This window comes from Syngnathus typhle, linkage group LG2 (genome assembly GCF_033458585.1).
Source record: "Syngnathus typhle isolate RoL2023-S1 ecotype Sweden linkage group LG2, RoL_Styp_1.0, whole genome shotgun sequence".
Taxonomy (NCBI): Eukaryota; Metazoa; Chordata; class Actinopteri; order Syngnathiformes; family Syngnathidae; genus Syngnathus; species Syngnathus typhle.
In genome coordinates this window covers 16,862,710-16,884,812 of record NC_083739.1, presented here as the reverse complement: position 1 = coordinate 16,884,812, position 22,103 = coordinate 16,862,710, and the positions used below count along the sequence as shown (strand labels likewise).

At 40.7% G+C, this 22,103-nt stretch overlaps 1 protein-coding gene across 1 annotated transcript in view; it reads left to right on the top strand.

Annotated features, from left to right (window-relative positions):
• Positions 1–21,847, top strand: part of mtor (mechanistic target of rapamycin kinase) — a 54,617-nt gene extending 32,770 nt beyond the window's left edge. The window contains exons 33-58 of the mRNA XM_061298460.1: positions 1,793–1,870; positions 2,700–2,807; positions 5,410–5,535; positions 6,931–7,062; positions 8,159–8,274; positions 10,642–10,759; positions 11,337–11,534; positions 11,885–11,973; positions 12,056–12,152; positions 12,237–12,335; positions 12,434–12,556; positions 12,637–12,819; positions 12,997–13,131; positions 13,516–13,690; positions 14,357–14,492; positions 14,567–14,714; positions 16,490–16,612; positions 16,881–16,963; positions 17,031–17,103; positions 17,187–17,261; positions 17,408–17,543; positions 18,265–18,330; positions 18,413–18,493; positions 18,606–18,686; positions 19,600–19,705; positions 19,872–21,847. Coding sequence (XP_061154444.1) covers positions 1,793–1,870; positions 2,700–2,807; positions 5,410–5,535; positions 6,931–7,062; positions 8,159–8,274; positions 10,642–10,759; positions 11,337–11,534; positions 11,885–11,973; positions 12,056–12,152; positions 12,237–12,335; positions 12,434–12,556; positions 12,637–12,819; positions 12,997–13,131; positions 13,516–13,690; positions 14,357–14,492; positions 14,567–14,714; positions 16,490–16,612; positions 16,881–16,963; positions 17,031–17,103; positions 17,187–17,261; positions 17,408–17,543; positions 18,265–18,330; positions 18,413–18,493; positions 18,606–18,686; positions 19,600–19,705; positions 19,872–19,887 — 2,901 coding nt within the window. The 3' untranslated portion in view covers positions 19,888–21,847. The remainder of the gene's footprint in view (positions 1–1,792; positions 1,871–2,699; positions 2,808–5,409; positions 5,536–6,930; positions 7,063–8,158; positions 8,275–10,641; positions 10,760–11,336; positions 11,535–11,884; positions 11,974–12,055; positions 12,153–12,236; positions 12,336–12,433; positions 12,557–12,636; positions 12,820–12,996; positions 13,132–13,515; positions 13,691–14,356; positions 14,493–14,566; positions 14,715–16,489; positions 16,613–16,880; positions 16,964–17,030; positions 17,104–17,186; positions 17,262–17,407; positions 17,544–18,264; positions 18,331–18,412; positions 18,494–18,605; positions 18,687–19,599; positions 19,706–19,871) is intronic.
• Positions 21,848–22,103: the final 256 nt, after the last annotated feature.

Genomic DNA, 22,103 nt, shown 5'->3' with positions numbered 1-22,103 from the left:
TGCAAATGAGATGCTCTCATTGGAATTGCTTGCCAACAGTTCTGATGAATACAAGCTTCACCTTGGACACCTGTTCTTCCATTTTCCTAGGATTCGTCCACCATGTCACCTTTTCACAACGGAGCCCCCAAAACTTGCCCTCTGCGCTCCCCAACTCACCCCCTCTAAGACAGAGATTAGATCCAGGTGTGGCCCATAGGATGTGGTGTTAGATGAATAGGGAGACCAGACGTTTTAGTCTTACTGACACCAAGCCACTCAAAATGAATAATGAGCAATGAAAAGCAGGTGGAGCACGGTGAAAGCTTAAATGTCAACATGAGCTCAGTCTAGTCTTCCGGATGTGCTTCTTAATCCTCACACTTAAATTTGTTTGATTTCATATGGGCTGGTTGTTTTTCCGCTATAGTAGACATGTGCTTGCTTGCCGAGTCCCAGAGGGCTTCTGTGTCTGTGAGTCGTTTGAGGTGGCTTTGTGAATTGTCCATTCCACTCATGATGCACAGCCACAACAATCCCTGTCTTCTGTAACAATCCAAATAATATAAGCGACTCTCTACTGGGTATTTATTTAATTTATACCTTTTACTCTTTCTCAAGACAGACTTGTTCGTCTCGACAGAGGGCAATTTGTCCCAAATCTTTCGAATAGCAGCATACTGGAATGTAATGTCAGAGGAGCCCCGCCAGTGTATATAAGCACAATATTTAAGGAAAAGAATGGAAGAGGTGTTGCATAAAACCAGACACTGCATTTATCAGGAGCCGTCTGGGTTGCACAAGTTCAGTGAGGGCCCGTTGGCAGTAATTCAAGTGTAAACAAACTAACTGAGGCTGTAAAGAAAAAGCCTCATTGTACCTTCTTCACCAATTCCCTTTCCTCATGATGTGCATGTCTCCACAGGTGTTTTGGCACACCGATTTTCCTTTCCATCCCTGTAAAAAATAATTGCTGGTGGTTGGCCTTTGAAACAGCTTTTTGCCCTGGCTTGTGAGAACGTCTTTACTCACCAGCCATCATTTGTCCCTTTTTCTATTGGCAGCGCCACAAAACATGACTTTAAGAAATGGGAATGCCATGGCCATCTTCTGAATACTACACATCTTAGAAGATTTGAAATAATCAGAAATAGCCTTTCTTTATAATTACCTAAAAAAAAAATCTCATATTTTCTGAGTCAGAAGCTTGTACGTGGGGAAAAAAGAACAAAACAGCAGAGGTAATCCTTTGATGCCCAGTGAATGAAGGTGTTGCACAAGAGTGACTTCATACATAGTGGCGGTTGAAACTTAGATCTGTTGTCCATAGTTCTAATAAATAATGATATTCTTTTTTTCTAACCCCACACCTGAGGTGACTTGTCTCCCACGCACTTGCTTTCAACGGTTCATTTTATCTAACACATTCCACTCAACAGTTCATCAAACTGGCCTAAGTCTTCGTCACACTCTTTCGTCACTGTTGGCAGGGCTTGCTAACAATGATTCAGTAAGTATGTAAGTATCCTTACCCTGCTTTCCCCCATTCAGGCTGCAGTCCAGTACCAGCTGTTTTTCATTCTTTTTTCTTTTTCTTCCAAATAGCATGATACTGAATAAGTAACCAGCGCCAAAACCTTTGAATGAATTCAAAGGCCTATTCATACAGATAGACCTCAGGCGTGCTTACTTTTCAGTGACCCTTCAGATCCAGTCTTACAGAACACATTTTCTTATTTAAAACAGTTTATACCAACCAGCAGGGCATTGTTGTCAACATCCAATCTGTAATTATATTTGATTTGTTTTGCAGTGCATTGACAAAGCAAGAGACCTCCTTGATGCCGAGCTAACCGCCATGGCTGGAGAGAGCTACAGTCGAGCCTATGGGGTAAAGTCAAATACTTACATATATTTTTTTTTATAGTCTGATCTGTCCTCTTGAGGATTCTAAAAAAACCTTTTCCATCACCCACCAATGAGCAATGCAATCATTTATTAATAATTGCCCATAGTCATAGTCATGAAGCACGTCTATGAGGAGATCCTGCAGCATTTGCCTCATTTAATGTGCAAGAAGGGACTTGTAGCACAACTCCTAGATGCTTCACCGCTATATGCTTACAACTCAATGGTTACTGTCCAAGAAGAACATCACCATGATGGAACAATCTCCCCTCTCACCCAATGTTGCTATGTGTTCCAAGCTCCAACCCCTCAAGGGGACCCCTTTTGAGGGCGTAGACAACATCTAGATGGCTGTGAAGATGGAGCTGTGGAGGATCCCTGAAAAATCCTTCAAGGAGGCGTGGCAGAAAAGGCTGTAGAAGTGCTCTTTACTCCAGTGGGATGGCTTCAAAGAGGAAAACATGCCATTTGGAATTGAAATTAGTGGCTCTTTGAGATATCCAATTTATGTGCTTTTCAAGATACAAGCTGTCATTTGCATGGATTTTTTTTTTGTGGACAATTTTCAAAAAAGAAGTGTCTTTCTGTTTCACGCCACCTCCACCTGAAGCATAAAGCAACCACTTACCCTTTAGTCCGCTAGCTTAATGCTGATGCATATCATGTATGTACATTTACCAAAAGTTGACAAGTAACTGGTAATGTCCTCGCGGCGGCCACACATGTTCACGTGTCTATTGTATTCTACAGTACATTCGGCTCCATACATTTAAATGCTTAAACCATAACAAACGTGTTTTCGTGTTCCCCAGGCGATGGTGTCGTGCCAGATGTTGTCAGAGCTGGAGGAGGTGATCCAGTACAAGCTCGTGCCCGAGAGGAGGGACATCATTCGGGAAACATGGTGGGAGAGGCTTCAGGTAACCTCAGCCCTTCAACATGATGTATGGGCGAGCACACACACACACACACACACACACATGAACTCGCGTGTAAAAGCTCAAATGCAGCTTAAAGCAGATGTTTCTCAAGGGCGGCATTTTATGCCAACATCATACAGTTGGTGCACACAAGTATACATGAGTAGTTTCCCAGCAAAGCTTTATAGTCTGTCAGGAATCATGGGAAAGCTCCTCTGTATCTGAATCACACTTTTGTGTAAAAAGTTCACTTGAATTTTTTCCTCTCTCATAAGGCTGTTGATATCGCAATAGTGATACTAAAACAATAATATAATAAGCGGTTCAGAAAATGGATGGATGTAAGTATTCTAAATTCACTCCTAAAAGAAACTCCTTTGATTTTGTGTGAGAAATTATAAGAGAAATTGATACTCAATTGATCAGTTGTGTTTTAACTAAATTGTGGTTTTCCACATGGATTTCTATATAATTGAAAGTAATATAGCTATGATAAAGGGGAAATGGTGTAACATGAGAAAAATGAACAAAATAGGAGGCAGTTGATAAGACAGAACAAATAAAAGCTTGAGGCCCAACTTGGGTTTGAATTGTACATGCGACATAAAGCAGAAAAGTACCTGTAGCTTACTTGTTCTTGTTGAGAGATCTGTCTAATGGCAAAGAACATTTATTCACAGTGCTATAGTGCAGATATATGGTAGGCACTACCTTGGTAAGCTTGGATAAACTCACTGTTTATGTTCTGTCAAAGTGCAACCAAGAGATGGAAGAGTTTCAGTCAGACTGTCGTGAAGTGTTTTCATCTCAGTATCGTATTGAAAAGATTTATGCTACCTGTAGGAACCCCTCTGCTGATTGTAACCAACATTTGCATGAAAATGTGATTATTAATACCCATAAACCTTTGCAGCGAGTCACTCATAGATGACATAGAAGAAATGGGCTGTAAAACAAAATGACACTTCTTAAATTTCAAGTTTTATTTTTTGATGTACAGAAGGTCTGGATGATGAACCGATATAATCGATTACAGTTTTTTTGTTTTCCTTTGTCTCGCAATCAAAATAATTGTGCAGGGACAAAAGTTGAAACATTTGAAATGACTTCTAAAAAATATTGTATTAGGAAATGTATTTAACGGACCATCTTTTTCAGAGAAAGTTCTTTTGTTTTAACATGGTCTGTTATGAAAAAAAAAAGGGCTCTCTGTGAAAGTTGATACAGTTGATGGCAAGAAAAATTAAGTGCCTGTGTTTTTGTTTCAGGATAAAAAAGCAAACCTCAGAAGGTGGAAAAAAAATCCCTAAAGATAAACGATGATTAGTGTCATTGCCACATACTCTTTCAATTTACTTAAGCGTGAAATACCATTAATTTTGATTTTTGGGGGAGGCAAAGGAGATTATATTTCAGGGCCGCACTGCTCAACCACATTTTGTAGTCTCTATTGATGGCAGGAAAGTGCCACTTAATGTGCCGATACCAATCACCCAATTTAACTTCCTTTTATCTGTCACAAGAGTTGTGCTCGCTATTAATAATTTATAATCTAAGTATATGTAATCTGATTTCATATCTATTTATTTTCTGGTTTTGTTTTATATTTTAAAAACAGTATTTTGTTGTTGGTTTCTCACATTTGGAATAAATCATTTTATTTTGTGAATAGGAGTTTAGATTTGACTGTTGACAAAGGCTTGCTCCGCGCCAATAAACTTCAAAATGAAAAGCGGCATGTTTCGTCCTGGTCCATCCATTTTCTTCTCACGGTTTGGAATGGCACCTGGCAAGTTTCTTTCTGACTTTTCAAAGCTTTCAGACATGACAGTTGAAGAGAAAGCATTTCCAGACGCACTGAATTCCTCCCACAGTAAAATGAAGTGATTTGATGACTGATTTTTTTTTTCTCCCCCATCATAAAAGATGAGACTTGCTTTGGGATCTTGCGAGGGCCGTGCTAGTAAGCACACTGATCTTATAATGCCAACCCCAGAGGTGCAGGGACTGACAGCCTTATTTTTATTTCTTTGGGGAATATTTCATCTGGCACTGACCGGACGTTCGAGTCCGGCTCCTACTCCTCAGATACTTCTCTTTTATTTTATGTCGTATTTGCCTTAACCTGTAGGCGGATATCATGCATTAGTGTTTTTCCAGACATTTTATTCTGTCAAGTTGACTCAAATCTGTAAAAATCGAGATCCCCTCAGAAACCTTTCAGCAACAAGTTTTTTGCAATTGAAATATTGTCATCGCTTTATTGCAAGACCTGAAATATTGAGTTACACCACTTTGCTCTTTCATGCAAAAACAAGAATTTATCATATTGCTTTCCTCGTGTAAATCATGTCAGAGCAGAGTATGCCAGCGATTAGTTCTTGAAAATTCATAAAAGATGATGCACAGTATAAGTCTGTTTTTTGTTCTGGCACATGGACTGGACTCACGTGTGGAGGTGTTGAGAATGGCAGTAATGGCCACCGTAGTTTTAACTATACAGCTCTCGAGTGTACAATATCAATGAAGTAGTTCCTCGCTTTAAAGTCTAACAAAAAGCCTATTTCATCCATGTATTTTGTTTGTGCGTGTGTTTTCTCAGGGTTGTCAGCGGATCGTAGAGGACTGGCAAAAGATCCTGATGGTCAGGTCACTTGTGATCAGCCCCCATGAGGATATGAGGACGTGGCTGAAATACGCCAGCCTTTGTGGCAAAAGTGGACGCTTGGTACGTTACATTTCCCGGAAGCAGACGCATACTAGTTCTGCATTAAGGCTATTTTATTTTATGTTTTGCAAACTTCAACCAGCGGTTTACATCTTGTTGTGAACTATTATTTTTGTTGAAGTCTGTTCTTGAATGTTGTCTTTGACACATACACTTGTACTGTACTGTACCTGGAGAGTTTTTTTTACTTCTCTGGCCAACTGTCTTGAAGTTTTTTTTTTTCTTTACCAGGGAAAGAATTCTTAGGTCATCTGCCACAATCATTTTCTGTGGACTTCAGAATTTTTCGGCGTTGCTGAGCATACCAGTGCGTTCTTTCTACAAATTTTCCAACAGTTGGTTTGGCCAATTCTAATATTTTTGCTAGGTCAGGTCTGTTTTGATTTTTCACCATAATCCTTCTTCACTAATAGTGAGAGGTCTTTGGATATGACAGCAAAGTTGGCAGCAACATATTCCAAATGCAAATAGCTCACTTGATATAAAAGTAGAACCATTATCTGTTCCTTGTTAATGGCATTCGGAGGAGCAGAACAGCCAGTTGTCCTATTACTTTTGCTATCTTAAAAAATGAGTGTGTTTGAGTGGGTTTATAGCCTAAAGATGATTTGGTTGCTGTGACTATCTGAACTGGGGCACAAGAAAGTACAGTACTCAGTTGTTGCCTGTAGTGTAATGTAAAGCCGTTCTATAGATTTTGAAATTGACCACTTGCTGTTGCAATGATTAAACTTTTAAATAACTGAAATCACTTCACCCAGGGTTTGATCCTGTGATGAAATAAAACTCGAGTGGTATGTTATATAGTATATATTTTATTTCATCTGCTTTTCCAAATACAAATGTGAAGTCTGTACTTGAAAAGGATTTCCACGTTTTTCAAACTTTTTGGACCATGATCAAGTGGCAAGGGACTCTTAATCTGTTTTTAAACACGGTATTTGTGGGTCTGCGCTTTTACAGTAATTTTCCATCTTTCACCTCAGTGTTATTGTCGTTGATTGCAAAGCATTGCCGACGACGAGCCACACAACACACACACACACGCAGAAAAGACATGCTTGAATGGCCAACTGTGATGTAAGTGAAAGTGAAAGCAGTGGCAAGCATAATGGGAAATGCTAATACAGGGTCTTGGAATAAATAACCCTTCTCCTTTCTTTTTTTTTTCTTTTTTTTTTTTTTGCTTTTGCTTCTGCAAAGCTTCCTAACAACTTATTCCTATCACTTCCCAAAAGATGTGTCATTGCAGTTATGCAATGAAAGTCTGTAAGCTCTCAAGTTTCTCCAAATTGACAGTATCATAGGATTTTTGACTTTTTGGTCTTCCTGACACTGCTCTTGTTCCTGTTGTGATGCATTTGCCCATCTTCAAACCGCCCCTCTTCCCTCCAGGCATTGGCCCATAAGACCCTGGTGCTCCTTTTGGGTGTTGACCCCTCCAAGCAACTTGATCACCCACTGCCCACAGCCCACCCACATGTCACCTATGCTTATATGAAGTATATGTGGAAGAGTGCCCGCAAGGTAAGCGCAAGCTAGCTCTTGTTTTGATGTCACCCTTTTTTAGGTCAATACACTAATACAAAGGAGTTGGGAATTTCAAGCTATTAGTCTTGTCACCGCTTAATAATATTTTTGCACATCCTGTCTCGGCCCGGCCAGTTTGACTCCGCATGTCAGTTTAAGGCCGCAGACATTTATATTTCCATCCCAACTTCATCTCGCTCTAAAGACAGCCTGTAACGTTAGACGTGAATGAGTCACTCGTTCAAGAGCAGCGGTTTATGATTTATGGAATTGAAGCTGGATAAAAACCAGTTTGTTTTCCAATAAATTCCTTGCAATTAAAGTCTTGCAGGGAAACTTCGATTCTCTTGAGCATTCAGACTATTTTTTTTCATGTAATTTTAAAATAAAACAAAACTAAGACTTATGAGTAATTGTTTTGAATTTGGCAAATTAAAGGATATTTAAACTGAATGTAGTTTTGTGTACTCCAAGAGCGCAGATGTCAAACTCATTTTTGTTATAGGTCACAGTGTAGTCACGCTTTCCTGCAGAGGGCCATTATGACTTTGAGACGTACCATAAATCCCCACATATTACATATCCACAACAAATTAAAGAAAAACTAGTTTTGAAGTCAAGGACATTAGTTTATTTACTATTGTTCAAGGTGCAGTTAAAAGGGGTTTACTCACAAGGAAATGTTGGGAATATTGCAACGTTTTTATTTATTATCAGGGGTGTGGGTCTCCAGAAGAAATGATTCAGTACAATTCAAGAATGTAACGATTTTAAAATGTAACGATTTGATTCAGTGGGTTTTCGATTTGATTCTGTATGGTACAGCTGTAGCTTTTATCATGTTTATTAAGATACAACACCATATGGACGAGAAAAGTCTCAGGAAATAAGTCATTAATAAGGGATTATTTCTATTTACAGTAGTCGGTCGGCATGCTGAGGGTGTTATCAAAAAAAATATATATATATATATATATATATATATATATATATATATATATATATGTTTGATTCAGAGTGACACTTAAAAGTCATAAAGCCCCCTCATCCACCACCCACCAATTCTCTAAAATGTTCATATCTACCTCTTCAGATTGATGCCTTCCAGCACATGCAGCATTTTGTGCAAGGTATGCAGCAGCAAGCCCAGCATGCTATTGCGGCAGAAGACCAAAAGCACAAACAGGAGCTCCACAAACTCATGGCAAGGTGTGTCCCCCTTTAAAAAAAACATGTACACTTTACTGCAAACCTCTATACAAATGTCTAATCTAGTCCTTCCTGCCATTTGACTATCTTGTGGTTTGGTTTAAGTCTACTGTCTGTATGGAAAGTTGTTAATGAGGCATACTTGAGATAACTGTTCAGCTCATTTGCGCCACTTTGCTTTGTTTTCATGACAGTGTCTGTCTGCATTATTAATGCGGTTTGGTGTGCCAACTGTCAGACATCCACATCCACGCAAAGTCCGACTCAACATAATTGAAGGAAAATGTAGCTTTTTGTTTTTTTCCCCGTTTTTAAAAGACACCTTCACATTCATTCCCAGAGTCATTTTCAAGGTGATTCCCATCCTTTGAGTGACTAAATATTAAACATAGTTAACACATAATTAGTCCTCTTTTGCACACACCAGCAACCCCAACATCAAACCATGCCATCAAATGTCACAGATGCGCTGTCGGTTTTTCACCTTCATGGCTCCCACTGAATGCTTGACTGACAGCTCTGGCAGAAAGGTGCAGCTCATTGTGGGAAACCATGCATTGAATGAAATATTTTTCAAAATGTTGTCAGCTTAACGGCAGCTTTTCAAAAGCCTGACACCCTGATAGACTTCCTGTGTAGTCAGACGCTGATTACAGAGCTTGATACTGATTCAGAGTAATGGAAAATGCTCTTTGATTGCCAAAGTTTCATTCGTAAGCGTCCCACAAATCTAATGAGTGAGTCACTGCAGTATTAAAATAAAACACTCTATCTTAACAAGTTACCACATGCACTGTGATGCTGAATTCCTACTTTGTAATATTCACAGAGAACTTGGTTTATTTATTCAACCCCTGTTGAAAAAAAATGGTAAAGTATGCAAACTTAGAATGGTTTACAGTAAGCCATCTAAACAACAACTCAATATAATTAATTATTATTTGCATCTATACGGATCATTTAAATAATTTACAATATCGAGTTGCTATTCGTACTATGCATAGTATCAATTACATGCGTTATTTTTTTTATGATTACACAGAAAATCAATTGATATGCAAAAGTTTGTGGCGTGCAAAGAAAAAAAACAATGTATCCTTTTTTTGAAATCTGCCAAAAGTTTTAATCTTGTTGGCTTCCTACTCAAACACACAGGCATGGATCATTGCTTCTCAACACTCACACATCACAACAGAGAAACGTGACAAAATTGAAAAAGCGTGACAAATTGAAAAAAGACCTAGGTTATTTTGGAAAACCCAAGAAGGACACTGGTTGTCTGAGGAATGCATGTTAGTGACGACAACCGTATCTTGTCAGACAAGGACTGGCTTCCTCCAGACAAGTTGACACACTTTCAAGATTATAGGTCTGAAGCGCGGTATGGGGCACACCTGGACAGCTCAGCCCGACGTTGTGGCCACACAATCACAGGGACGTCCCCTCCACAGACAGATTCTCTGCAACCTGGCATCTCCTGTCCAAATGACACATCGTTCTGAAATTCACACAGCCCCTGCTATTTTCCCAAACGCCAACCTGTTAAACATTTGCTGCAGCTTTAGGCATTGACACGTGAAGCCGGACTGCGTTCTTGCATGGAAAAGCGCTCAGGAGAAATTACATAATCTCCATCAAAACAATTTAGTTTAGGTATTGTGCAAAATGGTCCTTTGACTGTTGGGCTCTTGATGGAAGGGATGACAACAGCATGTGTGCCAAGTTGCTCACTTTGGTTCAACACGAGTGTTTTATTCCATTTTTGCCAGAAACCGATATTTTTTCTTGTGAGCGTCTTCCAGAGCTTGATGGATGAAGTGCTATACAGCAGGGCCCGATGTAACTGAAGAAAAAGCAGTTTGGATAATTAAGGAGACCCTTTGGTTGTGGTCCCAGAACCTTTCAGCACATATGTGAAGTTTGTATTAGTGATAGATTTGGAAAATGCCCCTTTGCTTCTCCCAAAGTCAAAACAGAATGGGCTCCTTTTTTTGATCAACTTTGCTTGGTATTCTGAATGTCATTTGTGGAGTTTTGGAAGCTGCGACATCATGATCATGATTAAAGTCCTCAGTGGGACCGTTTTACTACTCATGCGGTCGTGTAATACAGTGGATGTTGGAATTGAACGTCCCTTGTTAAAATGGCAGCAGAGGGCTATGAATCACTCATTTTACAGCACTGAGAACACTTAAATTATTGAACTGAGCAGAGCAGGGCTGACCTCCTGCAACATAGCTGGTCCACGCAGGTTGATGTTTTTGCTTTCCTACTGAGGGATTTAAAAAAGTATCTAGTTAAAAATTAGCATGGTTTGTTTTCTTTATTCAATGCAATGATTTATATGATTTTTCTTGTTTTGCACAGATGCTTCTTGAAGTTGGGAGAGTGGCAGCTTAGTCTACAAGGCATCAATGAAAGCACCATCCCTAAGGTCCTGCAGTATTATAGCCATTCCACCGAGCACGACCGCAACTGGTACAAGGTCAGCCCCATTATCCACTCTTTACACTCTAGGCTTTCTCTTTCCGCCTTCTTGGCCACAGTAAAAAAAAGAAAAATCCAGTGGTGTTGGCAAGAGGTTGAAAATGTGTTTGTTTTTTTGTTTGCTTGTTTTTTTTGCCTTTTCACTCACAAAAATGATTGGCTTCAGTCGGTGCATGGTCCATTTATATAGATCAATGTGTGGTTATATTTAGAGTGCATCCTCCGGTGTATCAAATGATTTCCTGAAGTTGTGGTGCCGGGAATTAGAACTTTTTTTTTTGTTTTTGGTCCAAGCCAAAGCCAGGCTGCAAGGGATGGTTGCATTTTACTCGCCTAGCCAGCTTCCTACCCACATGTCCTCGCCAACACCCTTAAGCTTTTAACCTTTTAATAGGTGGTTGTGTAACTCAGCAAACCAAACATCACACTCACTCACTCACACATTTGGATCACGTCCGGAAGACTTTTTGTCCCACCCTAAACTGGAAAAATGACATCATGAGCCATCATCACGGTGGAACTCATTTGCAGTTTTTGCCCCGTCTTTTCATTCAGCTTGTCCCATCTTTTGGCAGGCCTGGCACGCCTGGGCAGTAATGAATTTCGAGGCTGTGCTGCACTACAAACACCAGAGTCAAGCTCGAGATGAGAAGAAGAAGTTGCGGCACGCCAGTGGTGCCAGTGCCAACAGCGAGGCCAGCAACAGCGACAGTGAGATTGACAGCAACGACCACAGTCCTGCTCCCTCGCCAGGACAAAAAAAGGTTAACGAGGTGAGAATGGTACAGAATCAACCAAACATAGATAGATGATTAATAGATGGATAGTTGGGTATATAGACAGATGGATGGGTGTGTGGCTAGATAAACAGTCTCCCATGCCACAACTATCCAAATGTTCTTTAGATGAGTTGAAGCTGAATAAATCAACAGTGCCTCACAGATTGCAGACAAATATTGCCGATTACTCAATTGCTTCGAGCAAGGAATGATTAGGCAACATCATGACATGATTAATTAACAACAGATTTTTTCATAAAGTTGATAAAAATGCTCCTTGAGATGGATGGACATATAATGTATCATGTTCCTCAAAGTGTCGTTTTTTTCTCTCTCTCACAAAGACATTGCTCCTGTATACGGTTCCTGCTGTTCAAGGGTTTTTTCGCTCCATTTCTTTGTCCAGAGGAAACAACCTGCAAGACACACTCAGGTGAGTCATGTAGCTCTAGTTCGTATTGACTGCCGTGTCAAAGCTTCTGTTATGTTTTGTGATTTATTAATGTACTTTTTAGGGTTCTGACTTTATGGTTTGACTATGGCCATTGGCCTGAAGTAAATGAGGCCTTGGTGGAAGGCATCAAGACTATCCAAATAGATACCTGGCTGCAGGTAAAACTTGCAAGATTAGCCAGAGCGAGAGAGGCTTGATGGAGGTTTTCCATTTCCGTGCTCATCTTTGTGTTTGCTACTTAGGTGATCCCACAACTTATTGCTCGGATTGATACTCCTCGTCCTCTGGTGGGTCGCCTCATCCACCAGTTGCTAACCGACATTGGCCGGTATCATCCACAAGTAAGTTTGCAGTTCTACTCCTAAATCACCCCCCCCCCCTCCCCAAAACAATCTTTGAAGCAATAACAATTGATTAACGATGAATCACTCATCGGCAGGCGTTGATCTACCCACTAACTGTGGCCTCAAAGTCTACCACCACAGCTCGCCACAATGCTGCAAACAAAATCCTGAAAAACATGTGCGAACACTGCAACACTCTGGTCCAACAAGCCATCATGGTATGGACATTGATTGTCATTATGCTCAACTATGCATTGATAAATTGTAATATATAATATGTATTTCATCCTTTGTCCAGGTTAGTGAGGAGCTCATCCGAGTTGCCATTTTGTGGCATGAGATGTGGCACGAGGGCCTCGAGGAGGCTTCACGTCTCTACTTTGGAGAGCGTAATGTCAAGGGCATGTTTGCTGTGCTGGAACCTCTGCACGCCATGATGGAGAGGGGGCCACAGACCCTGAAAGAGACCTCTTTTAATCAGGTGTGTGTCTGGTAGATGACATCTGTGCTTCTTCATTGTAGCACCAGAAAGTACACCTCATTCTGCCCAAATGACTGAAAATATAATGGATGCCATTAAAATTAAAGCATTCTTATCTGAGGCTATTAACTAAGGAACGTTTAAGGACTAAATCACTTGTTTGTATTCACGCTAAAGGCTTACGGCAGAGACCTGATGGAGGCTCAGGATTGGTGCAGGAAGTACATGCGCTCTGGAAATGTGAAGGACTTGACGCAGGCCTGGGACCTTTACTACCATGTGTTCAGGCGTATCTCTAAACAGTTACCACAGGTAAGCAAAGCTGCACCAACACAAATCTCTTCATACTTATGGTGACTTTTTCTTTCACAAACAATGCAAGTTCATGTAATTGACATAATAAATAAATCAAAGTTAAGTGTGTTAAATATGACATGCATTCTACTACTGGTAACACAAACGCACATATGACAAAGATTAATGTCCTTATTAATGAAATGCATTGCGCCAAGCTTTTTATTCTGGGAACTGAAAAGGAAGGACCTGGCCTGCCTGTAAATAGTGAGAATATACTTCAGGCATGTGCTAACTAGTGCTAAGCAGCTTCTCCCCCCTTTGACACTAAAATTATAGCTTCCTTCCCATGGTGCATCTTTAGCCCATCTCATTCACTGCTCTCATCAACATTGTATGCAGCTTACTTCTCTGGAGCTGCAATATGTTTCTCCTAAATTGCTGATGTGCCGTGACCTGGAACTGGCAGTCCCGGGCACCTATGACCCCAACCAGACCATCATTCGTATCCAGTCCATCGCGGCCTCCCTGCAGGTCATCACCTCCAAGCAGCGCCCACGTAAACTCACCATTATGGGTAAGGATTATTGGCAGTTTGCTTCGTTCCGGTGATCAGGTTAGGTAAACAGGTTTGGCTCTTTGACTTAATTTTGACATTTTAACTCCTTTCCATTCACACAGAAACCAAGATTCCCCCAGCCACCAATCTTTGACCATAATTTGAAGGCATGAATAAATAACAGTGGTTGTATCTCATTTGCCGTGATGTGTGTTGTGAAATACAACACTGAAAGGTCTTTAAAAATGCCTCGCCGCAGTAAAGTCACCTTGTCTCAAAGCAAAATCACGCTGCTATTAATCACAAACGGTTCACTTTACCTCCCACTTTCCACCGGACAGTGTCGTGCCTTGTTCTCATGTTTCGCCATCAGTGACACACAACATGGGCTGCAAAAAAATGAAAGGCAATACATCAACTGACCTCTGGGGCAACACAGCAGATTAAGACCTGTCACCCACTATGGGGTCTACCAGATTTACTGTCAGGCCTCTTTGGCGACAGTGAACACATTGCCTAGATTTGATGGTCTTGAGGAGCAAATAATCAAAGTGATCCTTCTTTTAATATTCAGTGTTGGGACACCTCACCGTGAACACATGCACCGTACAGGCAGTTGAAGAACAATTCAGTCTTCATCTCCGCTAACCGTGTGGATCTTGTGTTTTGTGGCTCCCTCTGTAGGCAGCAATGGCCATGAGTTCATGTTCTTATTAAAGGGCCATGAGGACCTGAGACAGGATGAGAGAGTCATGCAGCTGTTTGGTTTGGTCAACACACTGCTGGCAAATGACCCCGCTTCTTTGCGCAAGAACCTCAGGTAAACTAATTGCCGTGTATGCACGCACAATAGCGTCTTCACTGTCTGAATCTGTCATGTGTTACACTCGATAGCATCCAGCGCTACGCAGTGATCCCTTTGTCCACAAACTCAGGCCTGATCGGCTGGGTCCCCCACTGTGACACTCTGCACGCTCTCATTAGAGACTACAGAGAAAAGAAAAAGATACTGCTGAACATTGAACATCGCATCATGCTAAGGGTATGTAACCTCTGCGGGGAGTCCTCATTCCTCAAATATGTATGTGGAAGTCAGAGATCTTACATGGGGATGGATTAAATGCAGAGGACAAATTTCACCACGCCCAGATGTGTGTGTTACGATCATTGGGACTTAAATCTTTAATCTTAGAACGGTTTTGAAGTTCACTGACGTTGGCAGCTTTGTTGCCTTGTGTTTCTCAATGAATAATTCACTGATATCTACGGAAATGTGAAGGGTATGAGGATTTGTGTGATACTTGACAGGAGTCTACAGGAGTACCGTTTTAGTTTCTTCTATTCTAATTCAAAAGCCAGATTTGTCATTTTTGACCAGCCCCTCATTTGCAATAAATTTGGAATTTTTTTAACCAACTCTTAAAACTGCTTCATTAAAAACAACCCAATTTGGGTCAAGATTGGACCAATCTATTAAGTTGGGTCAATTTAACCCAACTTCCTGGGTCCCATTTTTAACCTAGATGTTTTACGGGTATTTAGTGCAAGTTTTATGTTTGAAAAAGTATTGTAAACAGTTATTGCCATAAGTATTAATAATGGCTTTATATTATACTATTTTTAAGGGATTCAAGGACGAATTATCCTAAGTGATATGTCATCTGCATATCCATTGCCTTCTGGGTGTTTTTATAGTTATGGAAGAATTTAATAAAACATTCCTCTTGTTGAATTTGCAACCAGGCTGTGAACTTTAATTAGTTAGCTTTGGAACAGGGAAATTCTGGTCCTACATTGGATCGATGCACCACCTGGCGATTCCTCGCTGTTATGTAATGTATGCACATGGTCCCATAGCCACAAATGTTAGTGAGAGCCGTCCTAAACTGCCCTCCTAGAACCTGCCCTTAACCTTCTAAGATTGTGATGGTTGCTGAAAAGTCCTTTTCATCCCACTCCAAAAACATCACCAGTGTATTGAACTATCTGTTTTGATTTTTTTTTCTCATTTTTTCTTAGCAGCTGGGTAGTGCTTTTTTTAATTCTAAGAGCAACACTAAGGCACAAACGTATTTGTGCAACACGTTACTGAGATTTAGAATGGAGACTTGAGTGGATTTCAGACCTTTCATATTGTACAATGAAGATTTATGTTGAATTGGGCCAGCATATGGCCGTGACCATTTCTGCCATTTTTAGTTGTGAAATGACGCTTTTAGACATCAACTGTCACACTTTACATTTCATATAGATTCCTCCACACACAAGATGCTATTTGCATTCATTTGTTCTCGACAAATGAGCACCGACCCATCTTAAACGAAGATGCATTTGGGCTCCTAACTGCTGCATGTTAATTAAACGTGCAGACATCAGACACACTCAATGAGGCGAGGCATATTGAGCAGATCCATAGCTGCAATGTATCGCATTATTTTCTTGAAATAGTTTATAGAATCAGAATCAACTTTATTGGCCAGGTTTGTGCATGCCAAACAAAGAATTTGAAGTTGATCTCAGCCTCTGTACAACATTTAAGTGACTAACAACATTCAGGTGACTAACAATATTTAAGTGGCAAGAGCGGGATGTTATTACCCAGGGATGTCTCTGAGAAGGGATCGAAAGCTATTACGCAACTCGAGCCAGCTTCTTATTTCAGCCAAAGGAGAGACGCATTGTGAAAATTCTACCACTTTATCATGCAGTAATGCATTTATTTTCCCCAGTAATAATGTACGTTATCGGCATCCTTCCTCACTGAATGTCAAGGCTGAATGTGTAAAAAGTCATGCAAAAGGACTGCTTCCCTTCCAGATGGCGCCTGACTATGACCACCTGACACTGATGGAGAAAGTCGAGGTGTTTGAGCATGCTGTCAATAACACGGCCGGAGACGACTTGGCGAAGCTCTTGTGGCTAAAGAGTCCCAGTTCTGAGGTGAGCTGCTCTACTTCTTTCTTCATTTGCAGCACTGGCAAGGATGAATGCGTGTACGTCATCCTTTCAGCATCCGTCCTCACAGTTCAGTGATTCGGGGCCAAAATGTCAAGGACACTTTGTCAACTGTCAAAAATCTAAATTAAGAAAACCTACAATAAAAGAACTATTGTAGGACAAGGAAAGTGTCATTGAAGGAACTGAACCTCACTTTTGTCATCTTCCACATCCCATTAGTTTTGTAACCTGGTCATTATTCCTCTTCTAGGTGTGGTTTGACAGGAGGACGAATTATACCCGCTCCTTGGCTGTGATGTCAATGGTTGGCTACATCCTGGGACTGGGCGACAGGTGAATTCATCAAAGTCACCATTACGTGACATTGTTCATAGGGAGATTCTGCTTATATTCTTCACAGGCATCCTTCAAACTTGATGTTGGATCGGTTAAGTGGAAAGATCCTCCACATTGACTTTGGAGATTGTTTTGAGGTAAGGGGCAATTATGTATGTGACACGAACGCGATTTAACAATGATTTGCCTCAAGATTAACCTGGATTACATTATTGATCAGGTGGCCATGACTAGAGAAAAGTTTCCTGAAAAGATTCCCTTCAGATTGACAAGGATGCTGACAAATGCCATGGAGGTAACTGACACCACATCGTTAAATCACTAATTACGCGTTTTGTCACAAATATTAGACTTAACCAGAATTGATTTAGCCTAGGAGAAAACTGTGCACAAGATTTGTGATTGCGGCCCATAAATTGTGTGTGTTTGACTGTGCGCAAGGTGACGGGCTTGGACGGCAACTACCGCATCACATGCCACACGGTGATGGAAGTACTGAGGGAGCATAGAGACAGCGTCATGGCCGTGCTGGAGGCCTTTGTCTACGACCCGCTGCTCAACTGGAGACTCATGGACAGTAAGGGCCCGTTTAAGACAATTTCAAGTCGTCCTTTGCCATTTATTTGTAGGTATCTCATATGAGACTCAAGTGGGGAACAAAATACAACGCCTTGATCGTCCACTATCACAAATTGAAATGTAGGGAGAATTGTGTAATAGTACAGCGGGTGTGAATTTAATGTGTCTCTACTGCAGTCTTTCTCAGCGTGACCATTTTCTTTGCCTGTAATAAAATGACACCTTGTGAAATAATGACTCTCAAATGGATGGCTGGACAAGGGAACTGTATGTAGGCGGTTTAATGGAAGGCCAGTAGACACCATCATAATGAAAAGCATTTCAAGAGTACGTTTCTACTTTTCCTCCCATTTTCATGGTAACTTCAAGCAACAAAACAGATGGTGATGCACTATTAGACAAAACAAAGTGATCAGTTATCAGAAAATGATGGCTACAGTTGGAATTGGTCAATCACATATGCACTGATGTGTATCCTTACACATCTGCTTTTCTTCAAATTAGGCTCTTGGTTGACACCTAAAAGAATTCTCAGAAGCTGTAGCTCGATATTGTAAAAATGAAAATGACTTCTCTTTTTCGAATGCTGAAATCTTTGCACATTACAGTGTCTTGATTCGGAAGTAGAATTTGTCGCACTTGAACGAAAGAAAAAGAAAAAAAGCCAAGTTGTTGTCATCATTGCTAACAAACGTGACCTGATTTTGTTCCCCCCCTAGCTAACATAAAAGGCAACAAGCGCTCACGCACCAGGACAGACTCGTACACGGCTGGTCAGTCTGTGGGTGAGTCATCAGTGTTGCTTGATGCTGTACAAAGATGCCCCCCAGAAATCCCCCCTTGACCGTGTTCCGTCCTCTTACACAGAAGCGCTTGAAGGAATAGAAATGGGTGAGACCACGCACAAGAAACCAGGGACCACAGTGCCTGAATCCATCCACTCTTTCAGTGAGTTGCTGACAGTCTGCTTAGCCACAAGAAATACACTGCGGTGTATTCACAAGTGTCTGAGATTGGAATTTTTAAGCTTCTAGTCAACAACTGGTTTTGCCTCTTTCAGTTGGAGATGGATTGGTGCAACCCGAAGCCCTCAACAAGAAAGCCATTCAAATTATCAACAGAGTGCGAGATAAACTTACAGGTAAATTTGGCAGCCTACTACCAGTAACCTTCAGATTCCACGTGGGAAATATAATTATTGTTCTAGTTTCTTATGATCACAAATAATGGCACATCTATAATGAGAAATCAATTCAAATGTTAAATAAAACTTGCAAAAAATATTTCCATTTCTACAGATTTGACATTGTTGGCGCTATGATCTATCATGGTCATCAGACACAAATGAGTCATACCTTCGATGCTTCTATTTATTTCCTGGAATAGTATCGGTCACAAACTGATAGCTGTGTTATCTACTAGCTCAAGATAAATAAATGTGTCCCTCAAATGTCTCCCTTTAGAAAATGTAATTAACAGTGCCAAGAGACCCATACATCAGGACATTCACACACTTTAAATGAAAAAGAGAATTGCTCAGTCCCAAAATTCGAGAATCTATCAAGGCCAGTCAAGTGTTTCAGATGAATTAAAGTGTAGTCATCATCTTGTTGATGACTTTTCTGGCCAATATTCTTGACTATCATGTTACATCATGTAGCAAAGGCATCTTCAATGATATTATTTTAGTCGACCCCTGAAGCTATTGCTCCATAATGTTGTCATTCGCCATCCATGTTTTTGATCTGGGAAGTTATCCAGCTTATGGTTTCATCCCAGTCTGCATGTGTCTCTATTCTTCTAATTGTCTTTTCCATGATTCTATTTCACACTCTGAAGAGTCACAAATACACGCACACAGATTCCTCCTGTGCACTTGAGCTGTGACGGAAATGACTCTTAAACTGTCAATGTTCATGTTAGTTTCTTGAGCTTGGCCTTGCGCGAAGCTGCTTTTTGTAGATCTACCTGGTCCTTATTCGGCCTATCTAAAGAAAAGAGGATTTTACTTCAAACGTGAAGCACTTTGATGTAACTGTGATGGATCCCTCCAGGTCGAGACTTCTCTCATGACGAGACTCTGGATGTGCCAACACAAGTAGAGCTTCTGATAAAGCAGGCCACATCCCATGAGAACTTGTGCCAATGTTACATTGGATGGTCAGTACGTTTTTGTTGTTAAAGATGGCAGACTTGCTAGCATGTTCAGCAACCATAATAATAAAATCAAGTGTAGTGTTTATATATCATTATATCATTGCCTCTATTAACCATATGAAGCAATTTTGCCAGACTTGTATAATATATCTATTTTCTCTCTCTTTAGGTGTCCCTTTTGGTGAAGATCCATTTTTGGGAGCCATTTTTTTACCCTCAACATTCTTTGTGTAAAACCATGAAGACCCATTGCAATTCACACCGTCAGTAATTCCCCTAATGAAATTGTCCAGTGGCACCTCGAAAGTCGACCGCATTTTGTTCTATGCCACTGATGAACTTAAGTTTGGTTGATTTTTTTTTTTTCCCCCTCTTCCTATTGAAAGAATTATATTTAAAAAAGAAAAAAAACGGCCTTAGTCCAAACTGTTATGAAATCGTGATACTTCATTTTTGAAAATAATCCTTATTATGAATAGAAAACAATTCCGACATGTCGTACTATCAAAGTCAAAGTCAGCTTTATTGTCAATCTCTCCACATGTCACAACACACAAAGAGACCGAAATTACGTTTTCTCTATCCCACGGTGACGAGACATATTACACGATAGCAATACAAGTAAGCGACACAATATAAAAACAAGAAGGCAAAAATTCAAACAATAAATAGTAAGAGTGATGAATAAATAATCAATAAACAGATAACACAATAAATAAGAGGTGCAAAACGGAGCCAGCAAGCATAGCGCAAAAGTACAGGACGCTACGCAGAACGGGGAAGCGAGTTCAGGATCCTAACAGCCTGGAGTATGAAGCTGTTGTTGAGTCTGGTGGTGCGGGAGCGCAGGCTCCTGTACCTCTTCCCAGAGGGCAGAAGATCGAACAAAGAGTGAGCGGGGTGACTCCCATCACTCACAATCGCGGTCGCCTTGCGGGTGAGATGGAAGATGTAAATGTCTTTCAAGGAGGGGAGTGAAGCACCAATGATCTTACCAGCCGTGTTCACTATGCGCTGCAGGGCCTTCAAGTTGTAGACAGTGCAGCTGCCACCCCAAACAGCAACACAGCTGGAGAGGACGCTCTCAATGGTGCCACGGTAAAACGTAGTCATGACGGCCGGAGGAGCACTCGCTCGCCTGAGTTTCCGCAGGAAGTACAGGCAGCGCTGGGCCTTCTTTGCCAGTGAGATGCTTTAATGAAAATATGCCAAAATTTGCATTTGTGAATGATTTGGAGGTCATCAAATAGCAAAAATCAATAACAGTCAAGCAATCAATGACAATTTTGTCCTGCCCTCATCCCCTTTACCTCGAGGCTGCCCTGCACTCCCCCAGCTATTTCTCAGCCTTTTACTAACTTGTCATTCCCTTCTCTGTAAAAGCAAAAAATAATAATAATAATAAGTCACGTCCATACAGTACAGCGTTTGTCATGAAGCTCAAAATTAAGCTTAGGTCCATCGTTGTTTCCTGTAAGTAACATTTTAACTTGGTCATATACGTATAAGCAATTAGCCAGTATATTAGTATCATATATATAAAACAAAACAACACTTTTTAAACAGTCTTGTAATAAGATATGGCAGCTAGCCATTGAGGGTGAGAAGCTAACATGACAATCTACGGTTTCACTCACACTCTCAATTTCAACTTTGAAGGTTCCGCTCTGTCTTTTACACAATATAGCTTTTGCTGAATGAGTCTTTTCCCCCTCCGTTGTACAATATTGTCATCTTTTTCCATGGCCTGTAATAGGGAACGGCTACTTCCAAGGCATCCATTTTTTTATCCTTATTGTACTCATTTAAGTCAACTCGCTGCGTGCCCCCACCCCTCATCCGAACAACAGCACAACTCCTGCCTAAGAGCTTTTTACTGTGTCCATGTTTGCAGCAAGTAACACAGTTTTACTTTGCACGCTGGATGCTTCTTAGACAACCCGACTGCCTGATCATGTCGGATTGTATTACTGTGCCGTTTCGGTAACATGGTAAGCCTTTTACCAACTTAAACTCAATGTGTCATCTATGACCATGGTATGAATTAAACTCAGTGTGTCATCTGTGACCATGGTATGAACGAAATTTTAAATCATCCTGAAACATTGTATAGACATTGTGTGCCATTAAACGTGTACAGGCAGACTTTGTCCTTGTGTTCATTTGGTTGTCTTTGCTCAGAATGAAGAAGAAAAAAAAAGCCCACATGGCTTGCACATTTTATCATCAGGCAGGTTTTCTGTCTATCCTATTGCTGTCTTTCTCTTAATGCCCACAGAGGGCACTCTGACTCCTACTAAAACCATCCTCACTTCATCTTCTCTGGCAATAGCGGATGTGATTATCAGGCCGTTGATAAAAGACAAAATGTTCTTTGGGATGCTTAGCAGTCCTACTTTGC